Source organism: Polyodon spathula, chromosome 5 (genome assembly GCF_017654505.1).
Source record: "Polyodon spathula isolate WHYD16114869_AA chromosome 5, ASM1765450v1, whole genome shotgun sequence".
Taxonomy (NCBI): domain Eukaryota; kingdom Metazoa; phylum Chordata; class Actinopteri; order Acipenseriformes; family Polyodontidae; genus Polyodon; species Polyodon spathula.
The window spans coordinates 76,355,753-76,366,697 of record NC_054538.1 but is presented as its reverse complement, the minus strand read 5'-3'; the positions used below and the strand labels follow the sequence as shown (position 1 = coordinate 76,366,697).

Here is a 10,945-nt window from a genome sequence, read left to right as displayed (position 1 = left end):
AGTTTGTATATATATATATAAAAAATGTAATTGATCTTAAATAAAAAAAAAACTACTTGGAAAAGACAATTACTAACAGAAACATTGAACAGTTTAACATTCAGATAATTGATCACATTACAGAAAGGGCATTTACTGACCTATCATGTCTAATAAACTCTACATCGTGCCCTTGATGGCACTTCTTAATGCAGTTCACACAAATTGCATTGCGGTCTGTTGTGTTACAGGTGTGACACCTAAAATGAAAAAAATAATAAAAAAGGTAAGACCAGCAGAACATGTATTTTATTTTATATTTTATCAACTATTGTTTAAGTCAATTAGCAGAAATGGTATACATTTACCTGTAAAAATCATGCATTGGATAGCTGGTGTAACTTGAAATCTTGTACAGGCACTGACCTCTACTTACAGCTTTTTCAATGGCATCCTGATTGTTCATTATTTTGTTATCTACAGTGAAACAAAAAGGTTTTTTGAAAATGATTAGAATGGCCAAGCTTAAAGATACAACACACATGTCATTGGCATATACCCCCAGATTCTACACCCCCCCCCCCACCAAAAAAAAGTCTGTTTTCTTTGTACAGTACCATATGCTTCAAAAGGTATCCATGCCATTACTACACAATACATTTTACAACCAAAATAGTGGTAAGGTACTAAAGCCCAGTAACAATACCAGTACTAGCAAGCAACCATTTGTTAGTTCTGTCATGTACACATTTCTTCAAGGTGAACCAGCAGTATTACTTTTATGATCTGTAATAATAAGGATTATGCCAAACATTGCTATTATTTAAATAGGATCTTCAACGTCACATATTTTCCAAGAACTATACTTGAGGATACCATTGTGCAAACCACAGGGTTTACTGTGGGGATTTCAACACCACAGCGGTTTGGAAAATGCATTTCAATCTGTTGCATTCAAGCAGTGCAACAAAAGCCAAATGCTGCTGTATCAAGAAAACTAGATTCAAGTTTTTTTTTTTTTTTTTCTTGAGCATTGTTTGATTTAGATCATTTGAGCGTGTGTGTTCACAGATACTATGATCTAAACCCAGAATAGGTGCACACGCAAACATACTTAATACTGGTGGAAATCTTTGACAAGAAAACAAGAACTGAAAAAGCCAACGGTCAACAACGGTGCACTTTTGATAGTACTACACATCAGGTTAAATCTGAAATTGGTTATTAATTCCATTGCTAAGTAAATAGTGAAGTTTCACGAACAAGCAGCATTTGGGTGGTCAAAGAATGACTTGACCTTTAATGCACAGATGAGTGAGGCACCCTAATGCACAGCAAGATTGTGAAGTATATTCAGATATGCAAAAAGATTTATAATAAAAACTTAAAACTGAAATTGTGGAAAGAAACACACTTTAACCCTTTGCGGTCCTATGACAGACCAGGTCCGACATTACAATTTTTCCTTTCCAGTCCGATGTCGGACCCTGTCCAACATCGAAGATGTAAAGCACAGATCTAGTTGTTTTTTCTCTGGAAAAAGCTGAGAAAACCTTTCAATGGACAAATTAAGCCAAAATAAAAAAAAGGGGGGGGGGGTGGGGAGTATCTGAGCAACACAAATAGCCCCTGCACCACAAAGATAACACGGACAGAAACAAAGGAGATAGCTGCTACCGCATTGAGCACTCAAAGAATATCACAGACATTTTCAGAGCTTTTGAGATGTTACAGTAATAAAATAATGACTTGGATCGCATTATTGAGGAGTTTGGTGATAAAATGATTGCTCACAAGAGGATTGATGAGCATGCACGTCTACAAAGAGGTATGTGACAAATATAGTGAACAAGGGGTGGGGCTTGGCTGGAGATGCAGTACTGATGTGCTTTTGCCATGCAGTGCCTTTTAAACCTGTTTAACACTGACGCACTTGACAAGCGCTGAAAATGCGCTCAAATGTTATCATGAAGGATTCATTCATGTAAAGAACCTGTATTGAATGTGGTACTGCAAACTCATCAATGAAAACAAGAGAATAACGTTGCTACAGTTGCATGGCACGGCTGCTCAGTGTACAGCTAGGGAAGTGCTGCTGCTGGAAATTAATACAATTCATTATTTAGCCACCGACAGCAAGCAAGTGATTCATTATCAAGGGCAACCCAAGCTTTCATTTACACACAAATATTTAATACTGTGTAAACAGAAACATTAATTCTAAGCCAGTGCAAGACTGAAATCACGACAGAATTCTGGAGTTCTTGCAAATATGTCCAAATACAAGTAGTACAATGCAGATAATTTATAGGAAGCAAGTGTTATTACCTTTCATTGTAACATTTACACCGGATGCTAGAAATAACCCTCCAAACCGGTTGTTGAAAATCTGATTGCCTTCTAGTGTTGCTGTGGCATGATTTGTAATTTCAATACCTGTAGGGAATAACAAAAGAGGTTTACCAACGTGTTGTTCTCCAACATTTAAAACAAAAACAAAACAAAAAAAAACACAGAAGACTTGCCTTTGTCCTTCAAGAACAAAAGGTAATAAAAAAAAATATATAAGTAAATAAATACATAAACAGACCTGCTGCAAAGCCATCAAATATTCTGTTCTTGCGCAACACAGGATGGCTATTGGTGCTAATCAGGACACCAGCCTGTGCGTTTCGGAAGATATCATTCTCTTCAAGAAGTCCTGGGACAATCCAAAACAGAATTACCGACTCTGAGTATGCATGTCAAGCTGAAACATGAACTACAAATTTGAACATCTATATTCAGTCTCAAATTTTAGGAAGTGTGGGTCAACATGAGCCTTTATGCAAGAACTATACCCTCCCCTCCAGAAAAACATGAAACAAAAACCTAGATACTTTTTTTTTATAGCATCAAATCAGATTAAAACACAAGTATTTGTACAGCACAAAACAGGCTAAACTCTTAATAAATATATACAGGGTTTTAATAACAGCTATATAATCATGTTGAAAACCCAAATCTTAAACACAGAAGGTACCCATGTACATATTTACCTCTGCCTCCATTAAATATACAGATGCCTCCATCTCTCCCATCATGAATTTTGTTTCTTCTAAGAGTGGGATTACTGTCAGTTTTAATCCAAACCCCTGCCATTGCATTGTCAAAGATCTCATTATCTTCTATAAATCCTAAACCTGTAATATAAAAATAAATACAGGTAAATTAACACAGCGATTTTAAACATCTATAAATACCTGCATGCTTTTCAAGCACGCACTCCCCTGAGAAAGGAATGTGAACTGTGCCATCGCCAGAAGGAAATGTACCCACCAGAGTTGTAAACTAGAATTCCACCATTCTGCCCTCCCCAGATTTTATTCCGTCTGATCTTGGGGTTGCTTCCAGTTCTATAAACACGAAAAAAGAAAAACAACACTCATTTCAAAATAATGAGTACAAGTACAAGTTGAAATTCCTTTCAAAGGAATGTGTGTCCCCAAAGGCTCAGTCCTGTTTTCTCTACACCTGTTCCCCTCATCTCCTCCTATGGCTTCTCATATTTTCCCTATGCTGATGATGCCTTGACGTTTTGTCCCATATCTCTGACTTGCTCCATACCTCAACATACTCTACTACTACTACTCTTAATTATAAACTACGTCATTTGATTTTACTCTTACAGGTATCTGTAGTCACATTGTTTAATTGCTCTTAATTGAATTATTATTCATTTCTTGTACTTGCTACATGCTCTTACTGGACTTGTATAAGCAAATATTTTTACTATAACAGTACTATAAAAGTTAACTGCTCTCAGGTTACATGTAATTGTTTACTGTATTCTTTATTTTGCTGTTATCTGAATTGTATCTTTTTGCTACTGATTTTACAACTGCTCTTATCTGTAATATGATATTCTGTAATGCAATTATTTTACAATGTGATATTTCTTAACTGGATACTTTGTACAGTGATACTTTGTAACAACAGCAAGTTGCCCTGGATAAGAGCATCTGCTAAGAAACAACAACAAACTACTACTACTTCAATATTTTTATTCTAACAAACCACTGAGATCAAGCCTTTGGCAAGAATGGCGGCAGGCACAGGTAGTCACACACAGTGTCACAGAAAAGGGCTGATATCTACCTGATTTGGACCCCTGAGTACATGTGGTTGTAGATATCATTATCTTCCAGCACTCCATGTCCATTATCATAGAAGTAAACTCCCACCTATTAAATTAAACGTAGGTGTCATTGTTTCAAGCATGAAGACAACACGCGTTTTATAACCAAGATGACATCTAGGGTTGTATACCTGTTTTCCACTGTGTATTCTGTTTCTCCGTAACACTGGAGTACTCCCCGTTGTAACCCATACACCTGCCAGAGTATTACTGTACACCTCATTCTCTTCAATTACACCTTGTCCCTTTTCATGCTGCGAAAACAAATACCGAAACGGAGAATTCAAAAAAAGAAAACATTTCAATTAATTGAACAGACTATTACACTGAACTACAATGCTTTATTTCTTCCCTAATGTCAGTGCTCTTAACTGATTAAGTAACACTGCAGAATGAAACATTAGTTTGTTGGGTAATCTTGTTTAGTACAGCATTTCGAAGGGCTGCATCTTGCAGATTGACGGGATATATTTCCTTTCATGTTAATCAATAGAGTACATATTAAATAAATGCATACAAGTTTATCGCAGCTATGGATAAACAGAATTGCTGTACCTTCTGCAGGCATAACAGGCAAGTATAAAGATGATTTAATACAGAATATATTAACACAGTATTAAAATTGTAATACAAGTATTGAAGGTGGACCTACCACATAAATGCCTCCATGCTGCCCATCATGAATTTTGTTGTGTCGAACAATAGGGCAACTGTTTGTTCTGATTTGTATGCCTGCTAACGCATTGCCATAGATGTCATTTCCTTCTATAAGGCCTCTTCCATCTCCAAATATGTAAACTCCACCTTGATTGCCATTAAAAATGGCATTGCCCCTGGAACAACAACAGCAAGTAACTACAAACATGATGAATTTTAACTCTTTGCAGTTCTCTCTCGGACCAGGTACAACATTACAATTTGTCCTTTCTGGTCCGATGTCGGACCATGTCGTCATGCACAGGTCCCTAGTCGTTTGTTCTACGGAAAAAAGCTTTCAATGGCTGATCAAGGCCGAAAGAAGCCGAAAAAAAAGACTGGAAAAAAAGGCGGATCTGAGCGATAAGACAGACAGAACACAGACACACAAGACAGCTGCTTCCACATCTACTGCTCAAAGAATATCACAGACACAACACAGATATAAACAAACAAGACAGCTGCTTCTGCATCCAGCGCTCAAAGAATATCACAAACACAACACAGCTGTTTCCACATCAAACGCTCAAAGAATATCGCCGACATGTGCCAAGCTTTTTGAGATGTTACAGTATAAAATAGACTTGGACAGCATTATTGAGGTGATAAAACGAGTGATCAGGAGATGACTTATCAGTATGCACTACTATAAAGAGATATGTGATAAATACAGCGAACAAGTGATGGGACTGGTCTGGAGATGCAGATATGCAGTGCCTTTTAAACCTGTTTTACTGCGAATAAAATAACTTTCAAAACAGTGCATGTAAAATAATCAGCTTGTGTGAAAATAAAATGGACCGGACATGCCCGACAGGTGATGACTAAATGGACTGCAAAGGGTTAAGGACACACAGATTGCAGCGCATATATCATATAAATCAATATATAGTGTGTTGTGAATGTTCTTGACTAGTGTAATATATGCTGCATTGTTTCCCTTGCATGTTTCTTTCCAATTCTCCACAGACCCCACCCCATCTCGTCTTGAAAGTTCTCACAATGTGATTGATAAAAGCACTGTCTTCATTCCCACTACTTTTGTTTCACAAAAGATACATCCTCTTTTACACGGGCTATGTTTCAAATCAGATAAAGGAAAAATTAAGGAATAAATCAAACCTAGGCATGCAAAGATACCTAATTGTGGGATCGCTGTTCGAAGTTATCCATACACCTGCAAAGTTGTTTGCATAGATTTTGTTCTCTATGAACTGTCCTCTTCCTTTTTCATGGACATAGATCCCTCCAGTCTGCCCATGGTGAATTTCACACCTGACTACAGTAGGATTTGCGTAGGCTTTCACCTCGAAACCGGCAATTCGGTTTCTGTGTATGTTGCAGCTTTCGAAGTAACCCTAAGAGAGAAATTAATTTCACATTAGAATCAAATTTAGCATTTAATTTTCATTTACCCAAGAATCTAACTTGTGCAGAAATATCCGTAGTGCAACTTAAATATTTCACCACCTCATACTTCCATTAAAATAAAACACTTAGTTTAAAAAAACTAAACCAAAATACTTATTTGTTCATCTTTTAATGAACAAATAAGTAGGGGTAGTATACTCTCTTGATCTTCTGTCACTCTTGAGATGTAAAATATTTGTTTCCTGTGGATCAAAAGGATTCAAGTAGTATGCAGAATGTGTACTTTGATATTAAGTAATATTAAATAGCTACAGGGCCACTACAGCTATGAGATCGTAATGCTGCACTGTAGAAAGCCAACATTAACATACGGAATCATCGCATGACACAACAGCATCTGGACAGAAGTTGCTTCGTTCTAAACTGACAGTGTGGTGGTCACTGTACACATTGTCAAATGGTTAGAGTCTATGTAAATGGGGCTCCAAGTTGAGTTTTAAGTTAACATAATTACTGCTCTATAGCCAACATTTACAGTGGCAAACCATTTACAGATAAAAGTCTTGAAACCAAGTGTTGTGTTCTACTTACCATGCCATGATCGAACGTAAAAACACCAACATCCCGCCCGTGGTGAATGTGATTCCTTCGGATGATCGGATTGCCGTGGTTTTTTACCCAGATTCCAGCTAAAGCGTTATTGGAGATTTCATTATCTTCATATATGCCCTGAGGAGACAAACAGCAGTTTATCCACCTGAAAGCAATTATTATTTATCCCCTCTCCTTCAAAACGGTGGTTTCACCTGTACCCATAACTTATTTTTAGTGGTTTGAGTTGGATTACATTACCTCCCAATAAAGCTGGCCAGTCAATTCAGAAAATGTTTAAATACTTGAAATAACTGAACAAAGACAAAATCTATATATTTAATGAAAATAAAACAGGAGGGAGTGAACTCCTTAATCTTGAGCATACCTGTGCATGATCTGTTATGTATAATCCAACATTTTCACAGTCACTGATGTTACAGTGTTTGATAGTAGGACAAGCTCCTTGGCCACTAACACAAACTGCTGAGCCCACTGCAAGAACATAAGAAAGTTTCACTTGTAGGGGGGAGACAAAAAGAAAAAAGAAAAAAAAAGAAAAAAGCACATGACATATTACATTTTTTATGGCATTTGTGCATCTTATACAATTCTTACATTCTATAAATAGGAAGCAGAAGTGAAACAAGGGTTATGTAGAACACACAAGCAGTCATGACTATAAATGAAAAGCGCTTCAAGCCCAGCATGTTGCAGGGACACTGACCTGTGCAGGTGCTGCGGATGATACAGTGATCTATTACTGGGCTGCAGTTTACTGTGATCTCCAGGCAGTGGTGTGCATTGTGATGCTGGGCTGATTTGTCATCGGGGTTGAACTGTTGAAATTAAAAATAGCGAATCCAAGTTAAAAAGTCTTACGACAAACATTATGAGATTATATTAAAAAAAAAAACAACAACGTTGGTCTACAATACAGTGGAAGCCACTTACCCTAATTGTCATGTAACCAACAAAAGCATCCTCAGATCCCTCCATAAAGACAAATGTGGAATCTCTAGTGTTTTCAATAATAACTTTGTCTGCTACTTTTCCAGGTGCTAAAATAAAAATAAAAACAACAATGAAATTCACATAAAATTAAAGGCGCTTATCAATGTGAATGTATTTAAAAAGGAGTGTGTAAAATGAAAGTCATCTGATGTTGCACAAATGTACCCTTACATTTAAAGTTTTTTTTTTTTTTTTTTTTTTTTTTACTCCATAGCGGATCATCTTTGAGTAATATTTGAGAGCAAGTTTACATACTGTACTAGAAACAAAATAAAAGGAGAATTGAACTTTGTAAAATGCCACATTCAAAATGTTGCCTACAGGATTTAAAAAGTAGCCCAAATCCTCTAATAAAACAGTTTTAAATGTATTCATGACATGCCAATTTTCTACATTCAGAGCTCAGGTCTTGCTTCCAGGACCTCCAGTTTGTTTATCCTCCACCTTCCACTATCCTTGAAGCTTTATGAGCCACTGAATATCAAGCCCAACATGTTTCAGTCTGTACAAAATAAACTGTCCACCACTGCACAGGCTATGCCTGTATGGGAATATATAATAAAAGACTCAATAAAAATGAAACTGTACCTGCACCGATCATTGTGATAGGTGATTCAATGTAAATCCACTCATCAGTGTAGATACCCGAGTGAACAAATATCAGTCCATCAAAATGAGCTTCCTGGACACCTCCTAATGCATCTTCAATGGTATCATAATACTGAAGGGAAAAACAAGTCACAGTCAGGAGGGGAGGAGGAGGAGGCAGTAAATATGGTGGAAGATGTCAAATTTTATATATTTTGCACATTATTTCTAACTAGAGCCGAATCAGTTGTCAAACAAGGCTGCTGGTTTAGAACTATGCATTGGAGGCTGCCATGTTGTAGCTGCTCATCAGCCGTCTCAGTGCCTCCAAGAAGAACCATTTGATTTACTTTAAAACTTTACTCATTTATTTTATTTAGACTTTCATTTTGTCATCTCCCTAGATAGACAAAACTGTTTAGGGGAAATAAACTAAGTGCAATGGAGCGTAACCCTTTGCCAGGTCCGACATTACAATTTTCCCTTTCCGGTCCGATGAAAAAAAAAGGCAGATCTGAGCAATACACAGAGGCCCTGCACCACAGATCTAACACAGACATAAACAAGATAGTTGCTTCCGCATCCAGAACTCAAAGAATATCATGGACATTTGCAGAGCTTTGAAATGTTATAGTAATAGAATAATGACTTGGATCACATTTTTGAGGAGTTTGGTGATAAAACGACTGAGCAAGACAGGACTTATCAGTATGCACGACTATGAAGAGGTATGTTATAAAACACAGTGAACAAGGGGTGGGGCTTGGCTGGAGATGCAGTACTGAGTGTCCTGTTGATATGCAGAGCCTTTTCAACCTGTTTTACTGTGAAAAAAAAAAAGTGTAAAATAAGCAGCGCATGTGAAAATAAATTTGACCTGACAGGCGCTGAATAAATGGACCGCTAAGGGTTACCCTTTAAAAATTAACTTTGCATCAAATCATAAACAAATAAACAATTTTTTTTTTAAAAAAACAAGCACACACTTACAAGCATATTTTTTCTTCCTTTATATCTGGCAGGGTTACTGTAAAAGTGTTCTGCAAACCCTGGCTTTACATGTGCTCCTTTATACTGAAAACATGAAAGATAGACAACATTGTTTAAAACCTTTGAAACACAGAAAAATAAAACTGCAACATATTGGCTATAATGTGTTAAAAATAACCATGTTCAGAGTGGAAAAAAAGAACACAAACACTATGTGATGAGTTGCAAGGTTAAAAGACATGTTTCTGCTGTAGTAAAGTTAAAAATATGTTTGTTGTAATAAAGAAAATGTCTATGACTTATTTGTTTTGTGAAACCAAGACTGACATACCAATTGTTGAAAGCTCTCTTTCCAGGGGTTTGGCTGTTCATATTCCTCAGGGTTAATCTGATGAAATTTACCAGGTTCTGGGTGCATCATTGGACGTGTATATTCAAACAATTCCATGTATAACCTTTTCCTGTTTCAAAAAAAAAAAAAAAACTATTTTTTTCACAATTTCAGAAATGCATTTGTTTGCAAATCTGACATTGAATAAACCAGAAACAATGTAATAGCAGGTAGCTGCTCACTTACCACAAAATGGGATCATTAGCTAACTCAATGAAGCGTTTACACACACATGCTGCTCGACAGAGATCCTGTTCCAGCAGGTAGGAGAATATTTTCAAAACCACCTCATCTGGTAGCTTCTCTTGTAGATACTGCTCTGCTGGTGCGGCTACAAAAGGAGAAAAAGAGAAAAAAAAAAATGTGACTGGCATTCTATCATGTTCATGAGTGGGATTTTGACCACATTAACAGAAAAAGAAAGCACACCAACTTCAATACTATGCCAATGAGTTTTTCTCCTCAGCTTCTAAAACATTCAAATGAAAAAAAGCAACTAAATCTAAGCCAAGTAGACACACTTTTCTGCTAGTGATGGAGGCCAGAGTAGTGTTACTGAGAGATTACTCAGGCCGTCAATAAATTTGCACAATAAATTCAAAATAAGACAGCATGTCTAGTGCGAAGGTGCCACCACCCACATTCACACACAAAGAATATATTATACATGCATTTAAAATCACTGAGCAAACCTGGGAGGTCTTGTGACTTGCCGGATACTCTAGCACGTTTGGCTCGATGGCCAAAGTTTTCTGTAGTAGACGTGGAAGCACCCTAGAATAAAACAAAAAGACAGAGTCAATACGCAGCTAAACATTTCCAACAACGCCACATCCAGGGTACTGTAGCTATTCCCTGAATAGCCAACAAGCTCTGTGAAGGGGAAAGAGGCTTGTTTACAGCAGACCTCAGGAGTGAAAGAACCACAGCACAATATTTAAAACAAGATACATGGATGTATAAAAAACACATTAAAACGTATCTGACAATGTAACGTTTAATGAAGATCTTCCAAGATACATTCTTTACATCATTTCTAGGAATTGATACACCGTAAACCACTGAAATGATACACGGTATGTAAAATTTGAAGCAAATGCAAAACAAACCGACTATAAATATTAAATACTGTATCAAGTCACTAAAAA

General features: G+C 36.8%; 1 protein-coding gene across 2 annotated transcripts in view; it reads right to left on the bottom strand.

Annotated features, from left to right (window-relative positions):
• fbxo11b (F-box protein 11b) overlaps nucleotides 1-10,945 on the bottom strand; it is a 34,388-nt gene that overhangs the window by 1,779 nt on the left and 21,664 nt on the right. Inside the window, exons 3-21 of one of the 2 annotated variants that reach the window (XM_041251378.1) lie at nucleotides 10,490-10,571; nucleotides 9,984-10,128; nucleotides 9,738-9,867; nucleotides 9,407-9,490; nucleotides 8,417-8,549; nucleotides 7,769-7,875; nucleotides 7,542-7,653; nucleotides 7,203-7,333; nucleotides 6,815-6,952; nucleotides 5,993-6,210; nucleotides 4,809-4,989; nucleotides 4,288-4,410; nucleotides 4,117-4,202; nucleotides 3,298-3,374; nucleotides 3,018-3,161; nucleotides 2,570-2,680; nucleotides 2,308-2,415; nucleotides 348-456; nucleotides 141-239 (exon numbers count right to left, since the gene is read on the bottom strand). In XM_041251378.1, the coding sequence (XP_041107312.1) occupies nucleotides 141-239; nucleotides 348-456; nucleotides 2,308-2,415; nucleotides 2,570-2,680; nucleotides 3,018-3,161; nucleotides 3,298-3,374; nucleotides 4,117-4,202; nucleotides 4,288-4,410; nucleotides 4,809-4,989; nucleotides 5,993-6,210; nucleotides 6,815-6,952; nucleotides 7,203-7,333; nucleotides 7,542-7,653; nucleotides 7,769-7,875; nucleotides 8,417-8,549; nucleotides 9,407-9,490; nucleotides 9,738-9,867; nucleotides 9,984-10,128; nucleotides 10,490-10,571 (2,318 nt within the window). The remainder of the gene's footprint in view (nucleotides 1-140; nucleotides 240-347; nucleotides 457-2,307; nucleotides 2,416-2,569; nucleotides 2,681-3,017; nucleotides 3,162-3,297; nucleotides 3,375-4,116; nucleotides 4,203-4,287; nucleotides 4,411-4,808; nucleotides 4,990-5,992; nucleotides 6,211-6,814; nucleotides 6,953-7,202; nucleotides 7,334-7,541; nucleotides 7,654-7,768; nucleotides 7,876-8,416; nucleotides 8,550-9,406; nucleotides 9,491-9,737; nucleotides 9,868-9,983; nucleotides 10,129-10,489; nucleotides 10,572-10,945) is intronic. The other variant, XM_041251379.1, reaches the window with a different exon arrangement.